Source organism: Orbicella faveolata, unplaced genomic scaffold, assembly GCF_042242905.1.
Source record: "Orbicella faveolata isolate gen_17 unplaced genomic scaffold, um_ofav_v1 contig_48, whole genome shotgun sequence".
NCBI lineage: Eukaryota > Metazoa > Cnidaria > Anthozoa > Scleractinia > Merulinidae > Orbicella > Orbicella faveolata.
Window position 1 is genome coordinate 15766021 of NW_028301578.1, and position 19875 is coordinate 15785895.

The 19875-nt window shown below is 38.9% G+C and overlaps 2 protein-coding genes across 4 annotated transcripts; one reads left to right on the forward strand and one right to left on the reverse strand.

The window, feature by feature from the left end:
• Window positions 1-5: 5 nt before the first annotated feature.
• Window positions 6-14366, reverse strand: LOC110065606 (uncharacterized). 3 transcript variants are annotated; one of them, XM_089281681.1, is made up of 24 exons: window positions 14272-14366; window positions 13320-13494; window positions 12683-12734; window positions 10162-11374; window positions 8709-8777; window positions 8432-8509; window positions 7862-7955; window positions 7535-7732; window positions 6864-7022; window positions 6692-6731; window positions 6230-6295; window positions 6015-6146; window positions 5834-5881; window positions 5652-5705; window positions 5103-5245; window positions 4425-4799; window positions 4091-4186; window positions 3755-3799; window positions 3302-3409; window positions 2938-3022; window positions 2132-2248; window positions 1891-1971; window positions 1022-1266; window positions 6-515 (listed from the first exon to the last, which is right to left on the reverse strand). In XM_089281681.1, the coding sequence occupies exons 4-24, from the start codon at window positions 11276-11278 to the stop codon at window positions 377-379; spliced, it is 3489 nt and encodes a 1162-aa protein (XP_089137807.1). In that variant the 5' UTR covers window positions 11279-11374; window positions 12683-12734; window positions 13320-13494; window positions 14272-14366; the 3' UTR covers window positions 6-376. The 3 variants fall into 3 exon arrangements, with proteins under 3 accessions (XP_089137807.1, XP_089137805.1, XP_020628416.2); XM_089281679.1 differs by having other exon boundaries at window positions 10162-12224; XM_020772757.2 differs by having other exon boundaries at window positions 12108-12734.
• A 1408-nt stretch (window positions 14367-15774) lies between these two features.
• On the forward strand, window positions 15775-18624 carry LOC110065618 (uncharacterized). The gene is made up of 3 exons (XM_089281683.1): window positions 15775-16670; window positions 17019-17301; window positions 17657-18624. The coding sequence occupies exons 1-3, from the start codon at window positions 15787-15789 to the stop codon at window positions 17903-17905; spliced, it is 1416 nt and encodes a 471-aa protein (XP_089137809.1). The 5' UTR covers window positions 15775-15786; the 3' UTR covers window positions 17906-18624.
• The last annotated feature ends 1251 nt before the right edge of the window (window positions 18625-19875 follow it).

A 19875-nucleotide genomic window follows, 5' to 3' on the forward strand; every position in this document is an offset into this window, starting at 1 on the left:
AAATGTAATAAAAAAATCTGTTTTATTTTCGATAGATCGATCTTATAAATAACCTCATAGGATCTTTGATACTAAAAATATATCTTGTCTCGATTCATTTAGACCTAATTATTTGATTAATTCAGAAAGACCACCCTAAAACCTACAACAGTACAGTACGTTTGAGAAACCTTCAAGTAATCCTGTTTTGGTAAAGATTGATTTGACTTTTTCTCGGAACGCTTTAAACTATTGCCTTGTTCAAATAAGTTAAAATATTTTCTTTCCAATACAACCGTATTCCGCGTGATGCAGACTTAAATAAAAATTCATTTCAAATGTTTCCATTTCACCTAAGAATACAAATATCTCGTTATGTATACATGTTGTACTCCTGCTACCAAGCTGTGGTCTGTACTCGGCGATGTTCAGGAATTGTCTCAGCGGAAGTGATCCATTTTTTGGAGTGCATTGGGTACGGACTGTCTATAGACAAGCCTAAATTAACAAAACTTGCCGCTGAACTGGTGCCGCCCCTGTAACAAACAAACCAGCACATTAACAAAGCCACAACAAAGAACATCGGCATGTTAAGTAAGAGAATTTTCATCCAGCACTTAAGTGTCAGAACTAAAATCATAACCTAAATAAAAACAGAATTTCGTACAGTGGTCTGAAAAGGATAAAAACGCGTTACTTCCTAAACTATACTGCATAAAATGTTCAGCTCCATTGAAGCGATAGAATACGTGGTATTGGTGTTCACACAGCCGCTTGAGAAAGTCTGAAGCACTTCATAGTGCTGATGTAAACCCGAGCTGTAGCCGATAATTAACAGGCAAAGAACTTTCTACTTCTCCCAAACTCACTCAAGTCCCATAACATTAAGACAAAACAAGTAACGTGAAGACTATTTTAAACCAGCAAGCTCAATTGTCAAACCATTAAACGAGGCCAAATTACCGATATCTAAGTTCTTTTCGGGAGTAACTACAGGCTTTCTCTTTCTGTTAAAATCATGTACAACGAACTGTCAAAGCACCTTATTTCAATAGAAGCAGAGCTCAGTGAAGCACTGGTAGCTGCAGAATGAAGCCTCATACTGTTCTGAGAGACTTGTATTTCTGCTGCAGATGGACTCATGTTTAGGACTCGCTCGCTTATCTTGGGTCCACCAATCTCTCCACCCCAGGCGGCTCTCGGGCCAGAACGACCGCGTGTTGGACTTAGGCGAAAGTCTGCGGGAAGGGCTTTTCCTTCCAGGGCGTCCTTTCTTGTTCTCATAATCTGAAGCAAATGAAACATTTGCAGTTAACAACTCAAGAAAATCAAGACGGGAGGGACAGATCAAATATACAATCCAATCAAGAAGGGAGCGACAAAACAGTCAAATATGTAATCCAACCAAAGCGATTTCCACTGACAGTTAGTTGAGGGGGGTAAGGATATTAGTCAATGAAGGGTCACCCCCAGCATTTGATATTTCGGTATCCATTGATCTGTGGTCCCGGTTGATAGAAAGGTGGAAAATGCTATCCAACCGATAAATCACTCTTCAGTGGATAGTGTAGTTTGTTGTTACACCAAAGCGTATCCACTGAATAACGGTTTAAACACTGGATAAAGTTGTCTGTCTATTGAACAGTTGGCATCTGTGTGGAGAGAGGCACAGTGAGAGAAAAGTGTTTTGCCCAAGAACACAACACAGTGAAGACGGACAGGGCTCAAACCCAGACCGCTCGGTCCAGTGCACTCACACATATGCCACCGTGCCTCTCTCAACAATTACAAGAAGACAAAGTCAACTCAGACAACACTACAAGTCACTAAACTATAGTGACTGGCACAAGTTTAGCAAAACGGTAGAGATAAATATTCAAATGTAACAGTCTGATAAGTGCATTTTCATACCTGTTTAAGAAAATCTTTCTTAGCATTTCCATAGCCATTGAATATATGATCAGCAAACAGAAGCCTTCCTCCAGTGTACATCTACAATATACAGTAAAAATCAGTCACATTGTTATTAACCTGTATTTAAACAACTTAAAAGGTTTGTTTTAGGACTTCGTCAGGATATAACAACTTTAGACATTTCCTCTAGGGAAGGTTTACCATATCAGCGCGTATTATGCTAAGTTTACTAACTTACTAAGAACATTCCTGGCACAGCGTTATGTCGTCTGAGGAGAAGAGGCTGGGACTGAGATAAACCACGTGATGCTAATGAAATGTCGTAACGGACCAAGCGAAAAGGATCATTTTGAGCCTGTTAGAAGAAGGAAAGAAGACTGTTGGGCAAAGTATTAATTTTCTCTCAATACATACATACATATTTTATTTGATGAAGTAGGTTTGCATTAAGGTCATTCCACTGAAATAGAACCTGCACTGAGATTTTTGTGAAACTTTGCCTATTGATTGTTTATATTATAGGAACTTAAATTTTGAAATAAAAATGAGGGGTCCCCATGTTCCTTTAGGAGCAACAGCATCTTGTTTATACCCATATAAATCCTTATAATAGCACCATGATTGTAGTGACGATTGCTTGCCAAATTCACGTTTCCGACGATTGCTTTTTGTTCTACCCTGAGAATTGGTCCATATTTATTTTACACAGAGAAATTTATTACTCAATTCAAAACAACTGAAAAAAATGATAGGTCAGCACACTAGTTTGCGAGAAAATGACGATTTACCTCTATGGCGAGGTCCAGCTGTGAAGAAAAAGCCGCCAATTGTTAATGCGCGCGCGCTAATCACGCGTGAAATTATGCGCAGTAGGGATGCGCAATGCAATACTGGGGAATGACCTTAAGGCAGCCAAAGGGCTGATGGGGACCTACTACAATGAATAACGTATGAGGTAAAAATACAAACATGAAGGACTAGGAAGATAAAATGCGTACAGGATTTGCTGCTGTGTGACAATATCAATAAAGTTTACAGCTATACCTGTACACACGGTAGAGATCTGTTCCGGTTTTTCTCGTGGAACAGCTGGTCCAACATACTGTCACAAGGGTTTGCATCAGGATAGCTGCGATAAGGAAAAAAAACATGGTTATCGACTACTGGCATAACAATGGAGGCGATAAACAATGCAATTTGCATCAAATACGACCGAAATTTTGCTGATTTCAAAGCACTCAAAAAGTTTTCGTCTCACTCTAAAATGTCAAGTAATAAACTAGTGCAAGCCTTCCCGCATGTTATCTATACGACAGTCACGACAGAAAAAAAAAACTGTTACGTTGGACTACGCTAGAGTATTCTGCACATCAATGATTGACGTGGAGATGGCGTGACTATCACTTACAGAGATGACGTGACACTGACAACAAGAAGCTGTGTTCTAGGAACATGTTCGGTGATAAACGTGTCATATTCCAGATCCATGACAAGAGGAATCTTTCGACGATCACATCTGTATATGAAGAAAGACAAGGCAGCAAAATGTGAACATTTCATGATGTACATGTACCATCAAATTTTCAGAACGGAGATGGAAGCACATGCGTGGCAGTCATTTAGCAGAATTGGGACTTCAATGTTGATAATAATTGTTGATCAACAAGTTCAAGTTTGCTTCATCCTCGCCATGGAATTAACACTCGCCTCGTAATGACGGCCATATGTGCTAAGGATAGAGTCGTAATGGGCTTCCACCGTTTTCTCAATACTGTTCCACAACACCAAACCATCACTGATGGGCTTCCTTTAATCTATGTATGATTTAAATGTGTCTGAAATGACGCAGGAAGTTACGTACCTGCATTGCGGATCTTTTTCTCCAAGTATCTCTGCTCTTAAAGCGCTGAACACCATGTCAAGGAAACAAGGCAAACAGAACAAGGAAAGACAAAGTCATAGGGTAACATGAAGAACGTGAGTTGTGATTCATTCAACATTACCGCTTAATAACATTACGGGTTTAGGAGAGCAGGCCCACTTATCCACTGCAGGATAAGCATTCACTTAATCTTCAGAAGTTACCAAGCGCTATCTCTGTTGACTGTTGTTGTTGTTGTTGTTATTTGTTTTTTTGCTTCAGTGCTTCTGTAATCTTAGTCTTAATAATCACGTAAGCAGGTTCATTAAAGGATACACAGGACACCCACTCCTTGGTGGAGTAGCCACACGCGCCTGTACAACACCACAGCGGAAAGGAGTCCGTGAAGCAGTGTGTGATTGACTGTGGGTGCTGAGGAGAAAAACAGGTCAAATACTTCATTATAAAGGAGACAGACAAACACAATAGGGTTAGTAATTCGCCTGGTAAATGCAACGACAAGATTTTGCAGTTCGCCGTTCACAAATCGTATTGTTATTAATATTTATTTTTTTAGTAAACTCACTCCCTTGATTTAAAGGCAATAAACAGGACGTGAGCCAAAAAACACACAAATCATATCCACAGAATGGTTAACTTAGTAGCTCACCCAGAGAATGCTGATGCAGCTTTACTAGCAAGCCTTGAGCCGCCAAGCATCTCACTTGTGGGTACCTCAATAGTAACACCTCTGAGATCATTAGCTCTTGTACTCAGCTTGGCACTGTCTGCTGAACTATGTGGCCGCGTACCAAGCTGAGATCTTGAGCGGTCCCAAGATTTGCCTGCAGGGTGTGGAACAGGAGGTGCTGAAGGAGATCGCCGCAATGAGGTCCTTGTTGTCTGAAACCCTGAAGGGAGGGTACCTGGCATAGAGCGAGCAGAATGGGACATGGATCGGCGTTTTGCACGAGAGTTAAAACGGATTGGAAGAGAAATACCGACAGCAACACGGTAATGTTCCATCCAGTCAAAGATCAAGCCCCTGAAGACAAAAGAAAAAATGTTAATGCAAGAATTAAATCTCTCAACGTTCCTTTAACTATATGCACATCTGCGCATCTTCAACACAGGATGTCATTAATCATGGAAATGGCAAGACAAATGAAACTTCCATTTTCCTGCGACGGGACACACCTACAAAGCTACTCGAGGACCAAGCCAGAAACTAGTGTGATACGCTAAAAATAAAGATTTCCCAGGTGCACAGTTTCAGCTCTAGCAGCTTGCTAACGCGCCTTATATTTGAGTTAAGCATCACAGAATACAAGACAGAACATTTTCTTACTTGACTTTACGCTGAAGTTTTAATAAATCCATCTGCCATGGTGCGTCCAAATCGAGTTCTTTCCTCTCTGGAAATTTCTCCTCTAACTCCTGCTGCCGTTGTTCAAGCACCTCTTCAGATATGGTTTCAGGATTTTTAAGCTTCTGCATTTTTTTAAAGAAAAGCAACTTTGTTAGCCACGACAGAGAGGAAGAAAATCTCATAAAAGAAAACATATTGAATGACTTGAATGAAAGAGCCTGAGATCACTTTGAACTAACAATTCTGCTAATGTGTGGCAAATACAGAAAGAGTAGGGAGAGTGGAGGAAAAAGTAAGACAACAGATACCTCCTATCATTTCGGCACTTCGCGGTGCCTACCAGTACCTATCTACTGGCGTCGTTTAATGTGCTCTAGGCGTAAACAGAGAACGGTAGAGAAAGAAGACGAGTGTGACACGAGATGTAAAGGAGCCCCCCCCCCCCCCCCCGCCCGCCCCAGTCTTCCTCCCATTCTGTCCCCTGTACTATTGCGTTACATGTCGCGGTATTGTAACTTCTGTACGAACCTGTGCTCGTTTTCTCCTTCTTTCTTCTTTCTTTTTAACTTTAGGCTTCATTGACTAAAACAGGAAAGCAACATTTGGCAATACATTACAAAGTACCGGGCATTACTTAATTTAACTTGCTCCATCAAATGCTTAGATAGAACAAATGTAACACTAAATATATATATGTATATTTAACGTACCAAAAGCGCAGCATTTGAAGAAAACTTCATGCTTGTCTGGAGATATCCCTAAAATAGATAAAGTATTGTAGCTTTTAATATGATATTAAAATGAGCAAAAATAATTCCCAGTAATTCATCAACAGTTCAGAAGTAGGATGAAGAGAGTCGAATAAACAAGAGTTTCCAAGTCCATACAAACCAGTTCAGTAAGCTTAACAGGTTTTGCTCCTTGTGCCAGTCCAACATGGAACTTAGCAGTCTCACTCTGGCAGCTGAAGTACAAGGTTATCCCTGACTGGCTCAAACAGCGGAGACTGATAAAGTTATTCAGCTACAAAATACAAATCAAAATGAAATTTCACGCAAACAGAATGGCATTAAAAATGCAACTGACTTGTCCTAGATTGGATGTACCTGTACAGTGACAGTTGTCTGAAGCCTCCCTAAAGGCCACTTCCACTTCTGCTCCACCCCGCCATCCTGGTAAATTAAAATGAAATTAGCAAAGTTATAAAGCTCAACAAATTTTATCCCTTTATTGCAGTTACTGGACCATAACAGTTGGGTTCATTCAATGATTTAATTTAACTTGTCCATGACTTGTAAAAGATTTCTAAAAGAAGGATAAATCTTGAATCAAGTATTAATTTGCTTAAGAAAAGGAGTTGTTTGATCACAAGTAGAGATTTGTTTTCCCTGCAAGAGTTTCTCACTAGCTTTGCTCAAGGTCTACAAATTTATGCATGGTCAAATACTTTTTTCACATATTTGTTAAAATAATGATGTTCTGAAACATTTTATACTTTACAGAGAAGATGAGAAGCCAAATACCTACATTTACATATAGTAGTATGAAAAAATATTTCTTGTACTTACATCTTCCATAACAGCACCAAATTTAGCCGTTGAAACAAATCTGAACCCAGTGGGGAAAAAATGAGTACATTTGTAATTAATAATCACAGTTACATGTATATGTACTGGTCAGATATTATTTAAGAATAAAAATTAAAATACTAAATGATTAGACAAGGGATATTCCACGTACCTTATACTTCCATTCTTATGATAACAACACCCTTGTCCTGCTGGTACAAATGTAGCCAACATGGGGCTGTCAGTAGAATCTCCATACACTATAGTGTATCTGCCGGTTATGTTAGGACCTGGATAGATGGCACATATTGCTACACGGCCAGATGGGTAGCTGAGATGTCATGTTAAGGAACAAACAGCAACAAAACTAGAAGAATATAATTTATACCATACCATAAAAAAAAATAGTAAAGAGTCAATCAGCTGTTGTATATTCAACAGTATTACACCCTACCTTCCCATGATGTGCCATGCATACCCCACATGGATTGTGTTGGCCACTGCATTGTCTATGACAAGGCATAAAATGATCATGCAATTGCTCTCATGGTTATTATTACCATGGAATATCCCACTGGTCACTTGTATTTTTGTGGTAATTACACATTGTCTAAAGGCTTGTGTGTGTACCAAGAAAATACAAGTGACTCGTGAGATATTCCATGGTAGGCCACTCAAAAACATTGCATAACTAGTATGTATCCAATTTACCATGTCAACCTTTCGTTATTTAATGAGCATCGCATTGTATTGCTGTTGATTATCACATAAGAACTTAAGTAAAGCATCCCAAAAAGACAATTCATTCTCAAGCAGTCTCACTTAGTAAGTCGTCAAGGATACTAGCAGTATGAGGTGCCATCAGGCAAAGTGGTGAGAAATTTTGGTCTCTTGTCTTCCTCAGACATGTTCTTCCACCGTTTGGCCCACGAGACTCCTTTCTTGTACTTTAAAGCTGCCTCCCTGTGGGTGTCGCCATAGTACTTGGTTACTAGCGGACCATCAATGCCAAGCTCTCTTGCTTTCTCCTTCATTTCTTCCCTGACACAAGTAAGCACGTTAAATGTAGCAAAAATATGAAAATTAAAAGTGACACTAACAAGGCAATTACATATGTATTTTATACGTGGATACATGTACATTTCTATGATTCATGGTAAATGGTCTTACTTTTCTCTGATACTCTGCTGTAACCTTGATCGTGCCCATTCTATCAATGTCTGTCTTTCAAGATCACTAGCATCATCTTGATGCAGTATCCAGCCTAACAAAATAATATTACCAGACAGTATTAGCAAAATTAAGCCCAAGTAATATAACACAACATGAAGAACATACTACAATGAGGCGTGGAAGACTAATGATACCTGTCATCTGGTTGAGATGATGTTACAAAATGGAGAATTTGCATTCACCAAAAAGGACTGAGAACCACACAGGCACATAGCCAAATGTCAATTTTCTTTGCCTCTGTTTCGACAAATGTATGCCAGCATAAGGCTGGTATATCCTGGGGTTGAGTCTAAGTGTCATGTGATTTTTTAAATGTTATTATAATATGTACAATGTAGCTAACAATCTCATTCAGATTCTCAAAATTTGATTACCAGGATCTCATGATCAAAATTCAGAGACACCCAAGATCTTATTGATTATCTTGAAACACAAATGGCCAAACTGACTTTACATAAAAGAGTTACATGTGAATGTAGCATAAAACAAAAAGTTAATAAATCTAACCTTTTTCTTCACAAGTCTTAGATAACAAGGAGAAGTTGATAACTGTTGGCTGCCCTGCAATCCCATGGCCAGAATGTACTGTAAGAAGAAAACATTAAAATAATACAAAATTTATAAATTATGTGCATCTTACATGACATGTCCCAGACATAAAATTATTGATTTCATTTTGTTAGCTGTATTTATGAGCCACTGTAAGCATGTACCTATCACAATATCATTTACCTAAAAAATGTTGCTATGTAATAACTTCGAGAACACAAAGCAATTAACACACCATCAGATGCGTCTTTCTGATTTTCATCATCCTCTTCAAAATGAATGCTAGTTGATCCTCTTTTTCTCTCTGAAAATTGTGAACAAACTTATATTGAAACTTTGAGGGTACTAAAAGATCAGTTTCAAATAAGTCAATGTATACATCAGAAACCTTTGAACAGACTCTCTACTCCCTATTCAGTCCTTAAACAACCATGTATTGTTCAATAACTTGTTATCAGTTATGCCCAGCTAACCATCTCAAACAGCGAGGAAACATCAGGGTAAAAATAACGGAAAGGAATAGTAAAGGGGGTCAGCAGGTTAAGATGACGGAAGGCAACTCCAGTAACTGGATCATTCAAATAAATAATTTGGAGGATAATAAAATCTGAAAGCAAATATTTTGCTTACATGTATTTGCTTGCCTGAAAGCAAATGTTTTGCTTCCTGAAATATTTTTGGCCCTGTTTAATTTACCAACTTTCTAACCCGTGATCAGACGTTTTTTTTTTTTTCCTTGTTGGTGAACGGGGCAAGAGGAGAAAAGAATCTCCAATACATTTACTTCACTTAAGTCGTCTGCCGCCCCTTCCTTGCAGGTTTCTATGATAAGAGACTTTGGCTATTGTCAATGAAATGGACAAGAGCATATTGAATTTTTGATTGATATATGTTGCATATAAAACAAAATGAAAATAATTTGTGCAAGTGGTGCAGCGAAACTGACATGGAAGCATTAGGGCAAACCATACTCAAAGTATTCAATTTCTTCAAATCTCTTCTCCTATAATTCTTGACCAAGTTCATTCTCAAAATATGATTTTTCTCTAAGAACGTTAATTTAGCAAATATCGGTTTTGTAAGTTTAAAAGGCAAAATCAACTGGGCATAAAACTGTCAGACAAAAAACAAACTCTTGAAGTAACATTGACAAGGAATATGATACTACTCTATTTTTTGTGCTCATTAATAATAATTGACCTTAGGAGGTACCTTCAAATTATAATTAAAACTTCTGGATGGAAATTTAAAAGTAACAACTGAAAATTAAACTAAACCGTTTTCAACTTGCTAAACCTGAACGTGCTAGGGTATACAGAGTCAAAATGGTAAAAAAACCTACTAAAGTTCAGCAATAATTTTGAAACATTTTGTTGGGAACAACAAGATTGAAGCTTGTACAGTTCGTAGAAATCAAGTTCGCAGTGTCACAATACATTTCATGAAAAAGATAAGACTATTTTGGGGAAAAAATTAAGTCTTGAGACTAAATTATCACGAGCAGCATCCTTGCTCTAAAATAATTTTATTTCATTTGAATTCCGCGGAATTTTCGCGGGTAAATTCATTGAGCAGAAACCATTCAAATGCCGTAATCAAATCGACCGCGTGCAGTTGTCAATTTCTGTTGTGGAGTTCCCAATATCAAATTTACACCATCTAAATCAAACCAATAAACATTTACTCACCACTAGACTTGTCGTTCAACAATTTGTACCGCTCAAGCCGAGTCTTGGGTTTAAAACCATAAAATGAATTACGCGAAGATTCTCGGCGACCCATTATGTCAGAATGATCTGTGGCAGGAGTTGGGACAACTGATTCTCTTTTTAACTCCGCATCTGTGGAGTCTATCTTTGTAATCGATTCTCCCACAGTTGATTGTTTCCGTTTGTTAAGATCTTTCGATTCCGAAGTTCTAACCGCTCCTGACTTATCGTCGCTGGCCGCTGTTTTGTTTTGATCCACACCTATATTTTTCTCGTGACCCGACTTGGACGCCTCTACGTTGGTTTGCGAATCAGACATGATTGCTAGCCGTTTCTGTAAGATCGCTTGTTCTCTATAACTGGTAGTCTGCCACTCACGACGCAAGTAAATAACGCCGGAGGAAAGTTCTTCGAAGTTTGCACTAAGCTTTCTGTGCAAATCGTCCGGTAGAGGAACAACAACTCCCCCGCTACGAATAGTTTCAGTAACACTGCTCTCCTCGCCAGCTACAACTAGCCGAGGAGTTGAAGCTCTGCTAAACTGAGCACTATTTGATTGAATTTCTTCTAATTCCTCTAATTGTTCCTGGTGAATTTGATCAAGCAATCGCCCAAGCTGCGCCAGTAAATTTTGAGAGGCAAACTTGTTCTCTTCGAACAAAAATCTTTGTGTGTCTTCTTCGTCATCGTCTCCTTCTAACTGTTCAAAGCTCCTTATTGCTGGAGGAGAGTGAATTCCGCCTGGATGCAATCCAATGTCAGGTAAATTTAATGATTTTCCAACACCAGCGTGTTTCTTGCCGTCGATCAGATCTGATTGATCACCTTTGTGAAGAAGGAAGTTGCCGAGCGTTTCTGCCGCTCGTGACCCGGGAGTCTCGCTGCTTTCTGTCACAAAACCTTTTTCCTTTCCTTGTGCTGAGTCTCCAGCTTTTTGCTGTTGCTGTTTAAGATAAGCTTCGACTTTGACCGCGCCGCTGAGGCCCGTAAGTCGTAAAGAGAAAGGTAACAGTTCAGTCGGTTTTCGAAAGCGTTTGTATTTGCGTCTCGCGCTGCACTGATCAAAGAAGAACAACTCCGATTGATGATGAGACATGGCTTCTCCTGCGCGTGCAACATCAAGACCGTCTTCCAAGAGTTAACAAATGACCAGCAGGAGGCGCGATATTTACAAATTCACCCTCATATCATCCTGTTGAAAAATAATTCATGCTAGTTCACTTCTAATTGCTGTGAAGAGTCATTTAGAAGCTGTTGCCATGACTCCAGACCAATGAATAAATAATCAGACTGTTCTTTTGTTTAATATTTGCAGAGAACGAAGCAAAATTAAAGGAAATCTTATTGCACTTTCTGAACTTAAAAGTCCTTAAAAATAAAATACTAAAACCTTGATAGAACAACAATAAATGGGGATAAAATCTACAAAAAAATGTGGAATAGGCAAGAAGACCGCCGTGCCGTGAGTCCAAGGTCTCTATGCCTCTCTGTTGTTGTTGTTTTTTTTGAACGCAAATGGAATGTATTCGAACTCAGTTGACATTGAATTGAATTTGGTTCCTTTTTGATAACAAGTCCCATTGCGATCAAGTTGCCAGCCGTAGAAAAAGAAAAAAAAATCTTGCCAATGCATTATCAAGGCTGCTAAGGACTCTGACAATAATTTTTTATTACCCTTACTTTACACAAATAATTTTTGTAAAATGATAAAAAAATACTTGCGAGACAGAAAATGTAAAAATGTGTGTATGTCGCTTCAATCACGGAATGGCCAACACACTGGGGATAATTACACTGGTATTTGTCATGTTGCGTGACAAATAACACGTCTATAAGTTACGCAAAAAGCTGGACAAAAAGGTGAATATGCTTGACAAGTGAAAGTGCTGCAGTAGCGACAACATTGTAACAGGATCTCTACGAACCTAAGTTCGAGGAACAGAAGGATGTACAACTGAAATTATTTTTTCAAACGTTGCTTGTTTTGGATATATAAACCAGCTATGTTTGACAATTTTCCCCAGACTCACAGTAAGATACATCTGTAAGATAAGAATACACAGTTAGTTTATACTGGCATTCATCGCAAGTTTCTGTTCTCTCACATTGAAGAGACTGTTTTTACTATTTCTGTTTTATATTATAGGCAGCAGAAGCCTGTACAGGCTACGATTATATTATATCTCTCAGTCAGTACGTGGGCCGTGATTGGTCAATTTAGTGGGCCATATTTTCCTGTGCAGCTCGCTAAAATTTAAAGCTGTTTTTGCATTGTCGCCAAACTGTTCCATGATTTATCGCCAAGTGTTGTAACGTTCATAGCAAGTAAAAGTTTAAAACTGTCTTTTACTCAAAATTGCGTATCAAAGCATGCTATCAACTCAAAAATGATTTCAAATTGGCTTGTTTTGCTTTCGAGGTGCGTCAGAATTTGAAGCCGCTCAAATCCTTAATGAACCCGTCAGGCACACAGTGGAGATACAATAAATATCTTACTAACCTCATTTTCTTGGTCCGCACTGTAAGTTGAGGATCCTCATTTCTTTTGGAATCTATTTAACAACAGAAAAGACATTGTTACTCTCAGTTCAATTTTGTACCCTCTTTCTATGATCTGATAACTGTCGCTGCTATACCTTCTCCTATTCCAGTGGTATACTTTGCATTAGGCCTGTTTTTCTAAGTGTATCCAGTCTAGCTAGGCTTTAAGCAACCCTGAGAATGACTATAACAGCTGTTAAATATTTGTTTTGGTAATTACTTTAGAGTTAAAATCTACAAGAAAGCAGATCTAGCCAAAGTGACAGATTGAGTTGTTTCAGCTCATTTTCCAACACATAGAAGTTTGCCTACTTTGTATTTTTGACTCTGTTCTTGGTGTTTTGAATTGCGATAAAGCAATGTCTGTCATCACTCATGTCTATTATTTTCATTAGGCTTATTATATTGTTTCAGAATATACAGTTCTGTAAAAAAAACTGATGCTTTTCACTTTAAAGTCAATCATCAGAAAGTTAGATTTAGCGGTGAACCATAAAGACAACAGCCAAGTAAGAACAACTATGACAATCATCATTGATTGATTGATCATATCAGATCTTCGAGAGCAGCAGTTTTTTTATATAATTTATAATTACCCCTTTGTGTTCCTCACTAGCAGTATTTTTGCCATCCAAAGGAGGTGTGTAGGCAAAAAAAATTAACTCCATCTCTACTGAAATTTAGAGTGTATTTTTCTGTCCAGAATCACTTCTGATAACTCTCTGCTTGTGTAGCAATTCCAGTGATGTCCATGTCCATGCCCAAATCAACCTATCACAAAAAAAATACACCGTGTGCACATTATACATTTAAGTACGGTAAAGTCACTAATAACATAGTTTCATAGGAGAGCCTTCTTTGCCATTTGAGGCCAGCAACTTGCCTACAGACTGTCTTGGTGGATTTTTTCTTTTCAGACATATTTCTTTTAAAATATTGATAAAATAGATATTTTTAAAAAATTGTTTAAAACAGCTTGGTAGGCAGAGCTTGTAACCACCTTAATTTCCACTGAAATTTATGGTGGCTTTAAATATCCACAGGTTTTACATGTAAAAATTAATCAGCTGTTGGTTGCTTTTGAAGATAAGGGTATGGCCACGTGTGAGCGTCATAAATGTTCTTAGAGTCTTCTTCACTTGATGAGGCATCAAACATGGATATAGTGGGGTATTAGCGATCTAAGAACAGTGGTTTTCTGCAATCTTAATACAAAGAACTCTGTGGGAGGCATGGCAGTGACTGGACAGTATAATCAGTATAATCTTTAGATGTATGTAAGGGGAAAATTCAGTGAATTAATAATCAAATTTAGATGTAAGGTTTTGCAACTTCCAGAAATTACGGTACGAGTCCCTTTAAGATCATAGTAAAACTGAGGACTGGAGAAGTCATTGTTTGTAGCAAAACATGAAAGTTCGTTGTGCTGTTGTTGTTATCCTGAGCTGATGTCACAAAACAATGGATTCGCTGTGGATTGGAGAACGAGAACGACAAACATTGCAACACAAACGTACTGATTATAATAAATATCACTGTATGTGTTACCTCGCCATGGAATAGCTCCCGCGAAACAATGAAAGAATATGGCAACCAAACTCTTGCTGTCCGCCATATTTGTTTGAGAGAAAAAACTAATCACATGGGATGAGCTGACCAATCATACTATGGAGAGAGGAACCTTGAAACTTGGCGGGAAAATTTTCCCCAACCTCGTTTCCAGGATACAAGACTCTGAGAACGAGGCGCCACGCTGCTGGCTGCGCGGACCAAGGTTTTCTTTCTAGTTTATAGTGGCTATGTTGTTAATAAATTGCTTTTTTTGTTGTTTTCCATTGCTCCACTCCTCATCTTCCCGAGCACGCAGGGTGAAAGTCTTGCGGACCTGCACTTTGAAATAACAAGCAATAAACAACCAATGAATAAGCATTCTCAATATGTGACACTGTGAGTTACTACGGAGTGTCGTGACATGTAGCTCATGTGACTCGGTGTCGCCTGCAAGAAGATGCTGTGGACCATATTTCCTGCACTTGTAGTTGTTATTGCAGTTAGTTTTCAAAGCTGCGATGGAAAAACAGCCATTTTGTGACCCTAGCTTTGTGGAAATGAAACAAAGACTCTCGTCTTCCTTGAGTATAAGGCTACTAGCGTTCTATCACGAATACTGCTATCTAATTGGCTACGCTACTCACTATCTACTCTGTGATAGAAAGTGAGTGGCGTAGCAGTGAGCTTGTTAACAGAATGACGGCCGCTTTTTGGCATTTTCGAAGTGTCTGTGAGGAGAATTTAGATAAAGTTTGAAACGACCAGTAGATTTATACTAAAACAATTAGATTATTCGCTCTCGATTTCTATGCGTGATAGGTGACTCGGGCTGCGCCCTCGTCAACCATCACGCGATAGAAATCTCGAGCTCAGTTGAAATGACGTCACCTCACGATCGTTTCTAACTAGGGTTTATGATATGTTTCCCTGTGATCAGTGCAGGGCTTGAATCCTTAAAATCTTCTGTTCCTTCCTCTCAAGTTTATAGAACGTTTACGCTTTCTTAGTAATTGTGATGTTTGTCACGCAAGCTGCGGTCATTAAGCCAACCTCTTTTCCTTTTTCAAAATGATGACAGGAAGAAGACCGGGTAGATTATTAACGATAGTTGGACTGTTCTCGACCAAAGTGCAAAATTTCAGGGCATGCAGAAAAAGGAAAATTTCTACTAGGGAAAAAAGGTTAAATATAAACGGCTCTGGGCATCAGAATCGCCAATATCGGGTCTAGATAAATGTTCTATTTACTTGAGGTTTGATCAGGAAACCAAGAACCGATCCTCTAATACGGCCATACTAGTACAACCATTCGGTTTGAAAAATAGTTGTGAGACAGATAGTTGATCTACGGTGGGGGGGGGGGGGGGGGGGTTGGCTAACTCCCCTCCTTGTTTGTTGAAACATATACCCAAAAGGAAATGTTCATGAATGGCTCTTGGTACATCTTTAATTCCCCTCCTCCCTTTCAAGTCTTTCTATTTTTTCCTTTTAAACACACTTGGATTTGCTACCGATGATGGTTTACAAGAGACTTGTGGTTTATGAAAAACACACTTTCATATTTTTTCAGCTTCTAACGGATCGCTTTGCGCCCTCGGGGGAAGTGCCGTCCCAAAAGTGCGTTGGTCTGAGTAACTACTGCGGAGGGACGTTTAAAGGTATTGAAAAGCACCTGGACTACATTACCGGCCTGGGTGCTAATGCTATCTGGATCTCCCCTATAGTGCTTAATACGGACAACGGTTACCATGGTTACTGGGCTCAGAACATATTTGAAATCAACCCTCATTTTGGAACCAAGGAGGATCTGAAATCTTTGGTGGCAGCTTGTCATGACCGTGACGTGTGGGTGATGGTAGACATTGTTGCCAATCACATGGGTTATCCGCCCAACACAGACCCTTTGCCAGACGTCTCCATGAGCTTCAATAGTTTTGTTCCTTTTAACGATTCAAAGTATTTTCATCCCGTTCATCCATACATAAAATGGCCTGAAGAATGCAAGGATCAATGGAAAATAGAAATTTACTGGCTGGCAAACTTGCCTGATCTTAATCAAAGTCATCCGTTTGTACACCAAACGTTGCTGAAATGGATCCAAGATTTGACGACTGAGTTCGAATTTGACGGCTATCGGCTTGATACAACCATACAGGTCCCTAAATTATTCTGGGCGGAGTTTCGTAAGGCTGGAGGGGTGTTTATGATGGGCGAGGCTAACAACGGCCCCCCTCCATGCGGATCGATGGAGTATGTGGGACAATACCAAGAGTATATTGACTCAGTGTTGGCTTACCCTATGTATTGGACAATGCGATGGATCTTCCAGGAAAAGTCGAAAGATTTTACTTCACTAAGTAAAGCCGTCAATAACTCTTACGATATTTACAAGGACAGGTTAGTTATATGGCTATACATAAGGTCAATGTGATGACAAACATTTTAATTACGTCATAAAAACTTCTAGAAGCAACCATAAAAACTTCACATTAGTTATTCAATGTTAAGAAGCAGCAGGCTGAATCTGAGCCAGTCAGATCTGAATGCAGCTTTCTTAAACATTAGTTATAAAGACAAGTTAGATTGACGAACTATCGCACTAACTACATATACCCGCAACGAACAAATTTCATGAAAGGTTGTTCACGTCTTAAAACAAAAGGAAGAAGAAGGGAGAGGGGTATAGGAAATAAAGAATTTCCTTTACACGTTATTGCACGAAATGTCCACTAATTTTTGTTTTAGATCTGTCTTCGGAGGCTTTGTGGATAACCACGACAACCCAAGATTCCTGAGTATGAACCCGAGTCAGACCGCACTCAAGAATGAGCTCGCATTAGTGATAATGGGAGACTGGATTCCAATAGTGTACTACGGAACCGAGCAAGGATTCAACGGTGGCAACGACCCAAACAACCGTGAGTCTCTTTGGCCTTTTATTTCCGCTGAGAATCCGTTGTACAAGTTTATTGAGACACTCATTAAATTCAGAAAAGCTCTTGGAAAGGAGTGGCTACGGGAAAAACAGGTAACAACGATTAAAAGTTCAGTTGTATTACTACTTTTATAAATCTTATTTTGAGAGAAGGGCAGGCATTCCTGACAATCGTGATAGTCATCTTTAACATCTACCAGGAGACACTCGGCCGATCTGGGTATGCCGGTATTGGATTATCTAACAAAGACGATAATAAGACTAATTATGGGTTCAGATCAACAAACCTAACAACCTAGTCTTTAAGAGAAGCGCACCATTCCGTTTAGCGCCCCTAATATCGTCGGAGAGCGCTTGCCCGCCTCCTTTTTAATCGCCTGCACCCCCCGCGCCCCCCTCAGACTCACACCCCACCAGTTCTTAGGATATTGTTTTGTCTAATCATTAGGTGGAGAGACACGTCGAATCTGATGTATACGCCTTTTCAAGAGGAAAGATATTGATCATCATAACAACACAAAATACAACTGTTAAGATAAAAATTACAAACTCCCCGTACGAACCGGGGAATACCCTAAAAAATGTGTTGAATCCCACGGAAAAATTTAAGGTCTCTTTGGATGGCTCCCTGCCCGTTACATTAAACTTGGGGCAGCCCCTTGTCCTTGAAATGGAGGAGGAACAAAATGATATCTAGATATGAACTGCTTGTTGTTGTTAGCCTGCGTATATATCCGTTCCCGCACTCCTGTTCCCGTACTCCCGTACTCCCGCTCCCTTACTCCCGTTCCCGTACTCCTGTTCCCGTGCTCCCGCTCCCGTACTCCCGTATTTTTTCCCGCACTCTGACCGCGCGCAAATTGGACCGAGAGCAAAAAATCGACGAAGTAGGTTTTTTTTACTGTCGCTCCAATTTGCGTGCGGCCAGAATGCGGAAAAAGGTCTAAGCACGAGAACACTTGCCACGCAGAAAGTTGTGTGACTAATCTTTTATTACTAGTTTGCTTTATCCCTTTTCCACCATAATTAGGAAATATCAACGAAAGTCAACAGTATAATTTTTCCTAATCATAGCATATTATGAATTAGAGGTAAATACCAAAATGCCTATTTTTTTTATTCCGCATAAAAAGAGAACTTGGTCATTTGTTGTTTTTTTTTTTTTGGACTAGTTGATTATATACGTATAATAATAATAATAATAATAATAATAATAATAATAATAATAATAATAATAATGGCATTTCGGGCAGTATATCCACAGGGTGGCTCTTCGCCTGCCCGATGCTAACTAAATTTACAATTTACAAAAAGATTAAAAGATATCTAAGAATTTATATCTATATGTAAACGAGATAAAATTGTGTTTTAAGATATGCTAAAATAAATAAATGAATAAATAAATAATTAAAATTATGCCAGGTGTTCTAAAGCTCTCTTAAAAATAATGTTTTTGGTGTCTTTACAAAATTTAATATAGTCTTGGCAGCACCTCACGTTGCTGGGCAATGTGTTAAATAAACTTGCAGTCTGGTCCTGTAGAGTATTATTAATTAAAGATCTCTCTAACTGAATGCTGTTACTAGATCTTAAGCATCTTTCGTGTTGAAATACGTTAAGTTTCAGATAACTTGGCCAATATGGGTTGTGAAGGGCTTTGTGAGTTGCCTTAAGTAGGTTCCATTCGCGTTGTTCCTTTACGGGAAGCCATTTGAGTTTCGTAAGGATGTCTTCCGATGACACAAATCTACCAAGCACAAAACTAGCTGTAGCCTTTTGTACTCTCTGGAGACGTTTCATTAAATAATCTGGGAGTGAGTGGTATACTATGTCATTATAATATAGCTTGCTTAGAACCAGTGCCTGTGCCAAATTCTTTTTGATATGGAAAGGCAGGATGTTCTTTAACTTCCTTAGGGTTGTTAGAGTAGCATAGCAGGACGCTGCTACTTGTCTGACATTTCCTTCCCAGTTCAGATGCTCATGGATGTGAGACCCCAATAATTTAGTGGTGGTCACTCGTTCCAAGGGGATGCTGTTGATTGTGATGTCGAACTTTTCAGTGTTTAAATGATGGACCTTTGATAACTGCGGAGTAGATAATAACATCAGCTTAGTCTTGGAAGGATTAATGACTAAGTTTGCTTCACGTGACCACGCTTCCAATTTGCCTATACTTGCAGAAAGTTCAGTTAGAGTTGATTGAAGATCTGCTGGTTTGCACTGTGTGTACAATGTGGTATCATCAGCATATTGATGACATTTAACTCCGCGTACATATGACTGAAGGTCAGCCACGTAGAGATTGAAAATGAGTGGCCCCATGATAGAACCTTGAGGTACGCCGAAACTCACCCTACAAAGCTTTATGTTTGCAGGGGGTTTGCACCCTTTCAAATATGGCTGAGAGAACATATTTGATGAGAAGAAGTTGAACATGGAAATGGATAGCATTCGGTTTGCTTTACTAAATAAGTTTAAAATACTCAGTACCTAAATAAACAAAAGAATTTCGCTTCAGATGGAGTTGTAAAATACACAATGAACAATCTAGAAATACATGAGAATCTTAAATAAAAGCAAAAGATGGATTTGAGGTCAAAGAACATGCATGGTGGTTCAATTCCTACATATACAAATTACAATAGCATTTCGGTTAAAATTGGT

What these genes read in the sequence shown, in the direction of transcription:
- LOC110065618 (XM_089281683.1), top strand. Translation starts at nt 15,787, where the DNA reads ATGATGGTTTACAAGAGACTTGTGGTTTATGAAAAACACACTTTCATA. An exon ending in TACGATATTTACAAGGACAG is followed by an intron (nt 16,671 to 17,018) that starts GTTAGTTATATG and finishes TTTTTGTTTTAG; the next exon opens with ATCTGTCTTCGGAGGCTTTG. An exon ending in AGTGGCTACGGGAAAAACAG is followed by an intron (nt 17,302 to 17,656) that starts GTAACAACGATT and finishes TCTAATCATTAG; the next exon opens with GTGGAGAGACACGTCGAATC.
- LOC110065606 (XM_089281681.1), bottom strand. Translation starts at nt 11,278, where the DNA reads ATGTCTCATCATCAATCGGAGTTGTTCTTCTTTGATCAGTGCAGCGCG. An exon ending in CTTCAAATGCTGCGCTTTTG is followed by an intron (nt 5,706 to 5,833) that starts GTACGTTAAATA and finishes TTCCTGTTTTAG; the next exon opens with TCAATGAAGCCTAAAGTTAA. An exon ending in GTCAGTGTCACGTCATCTCT is followed by an intron (nt 3,023 to 3,301) that starts GTAAGTGATAGT and finishes TCCTTATCGCAG; the next exon opens with CTATCCTGATGCAAACCCTT.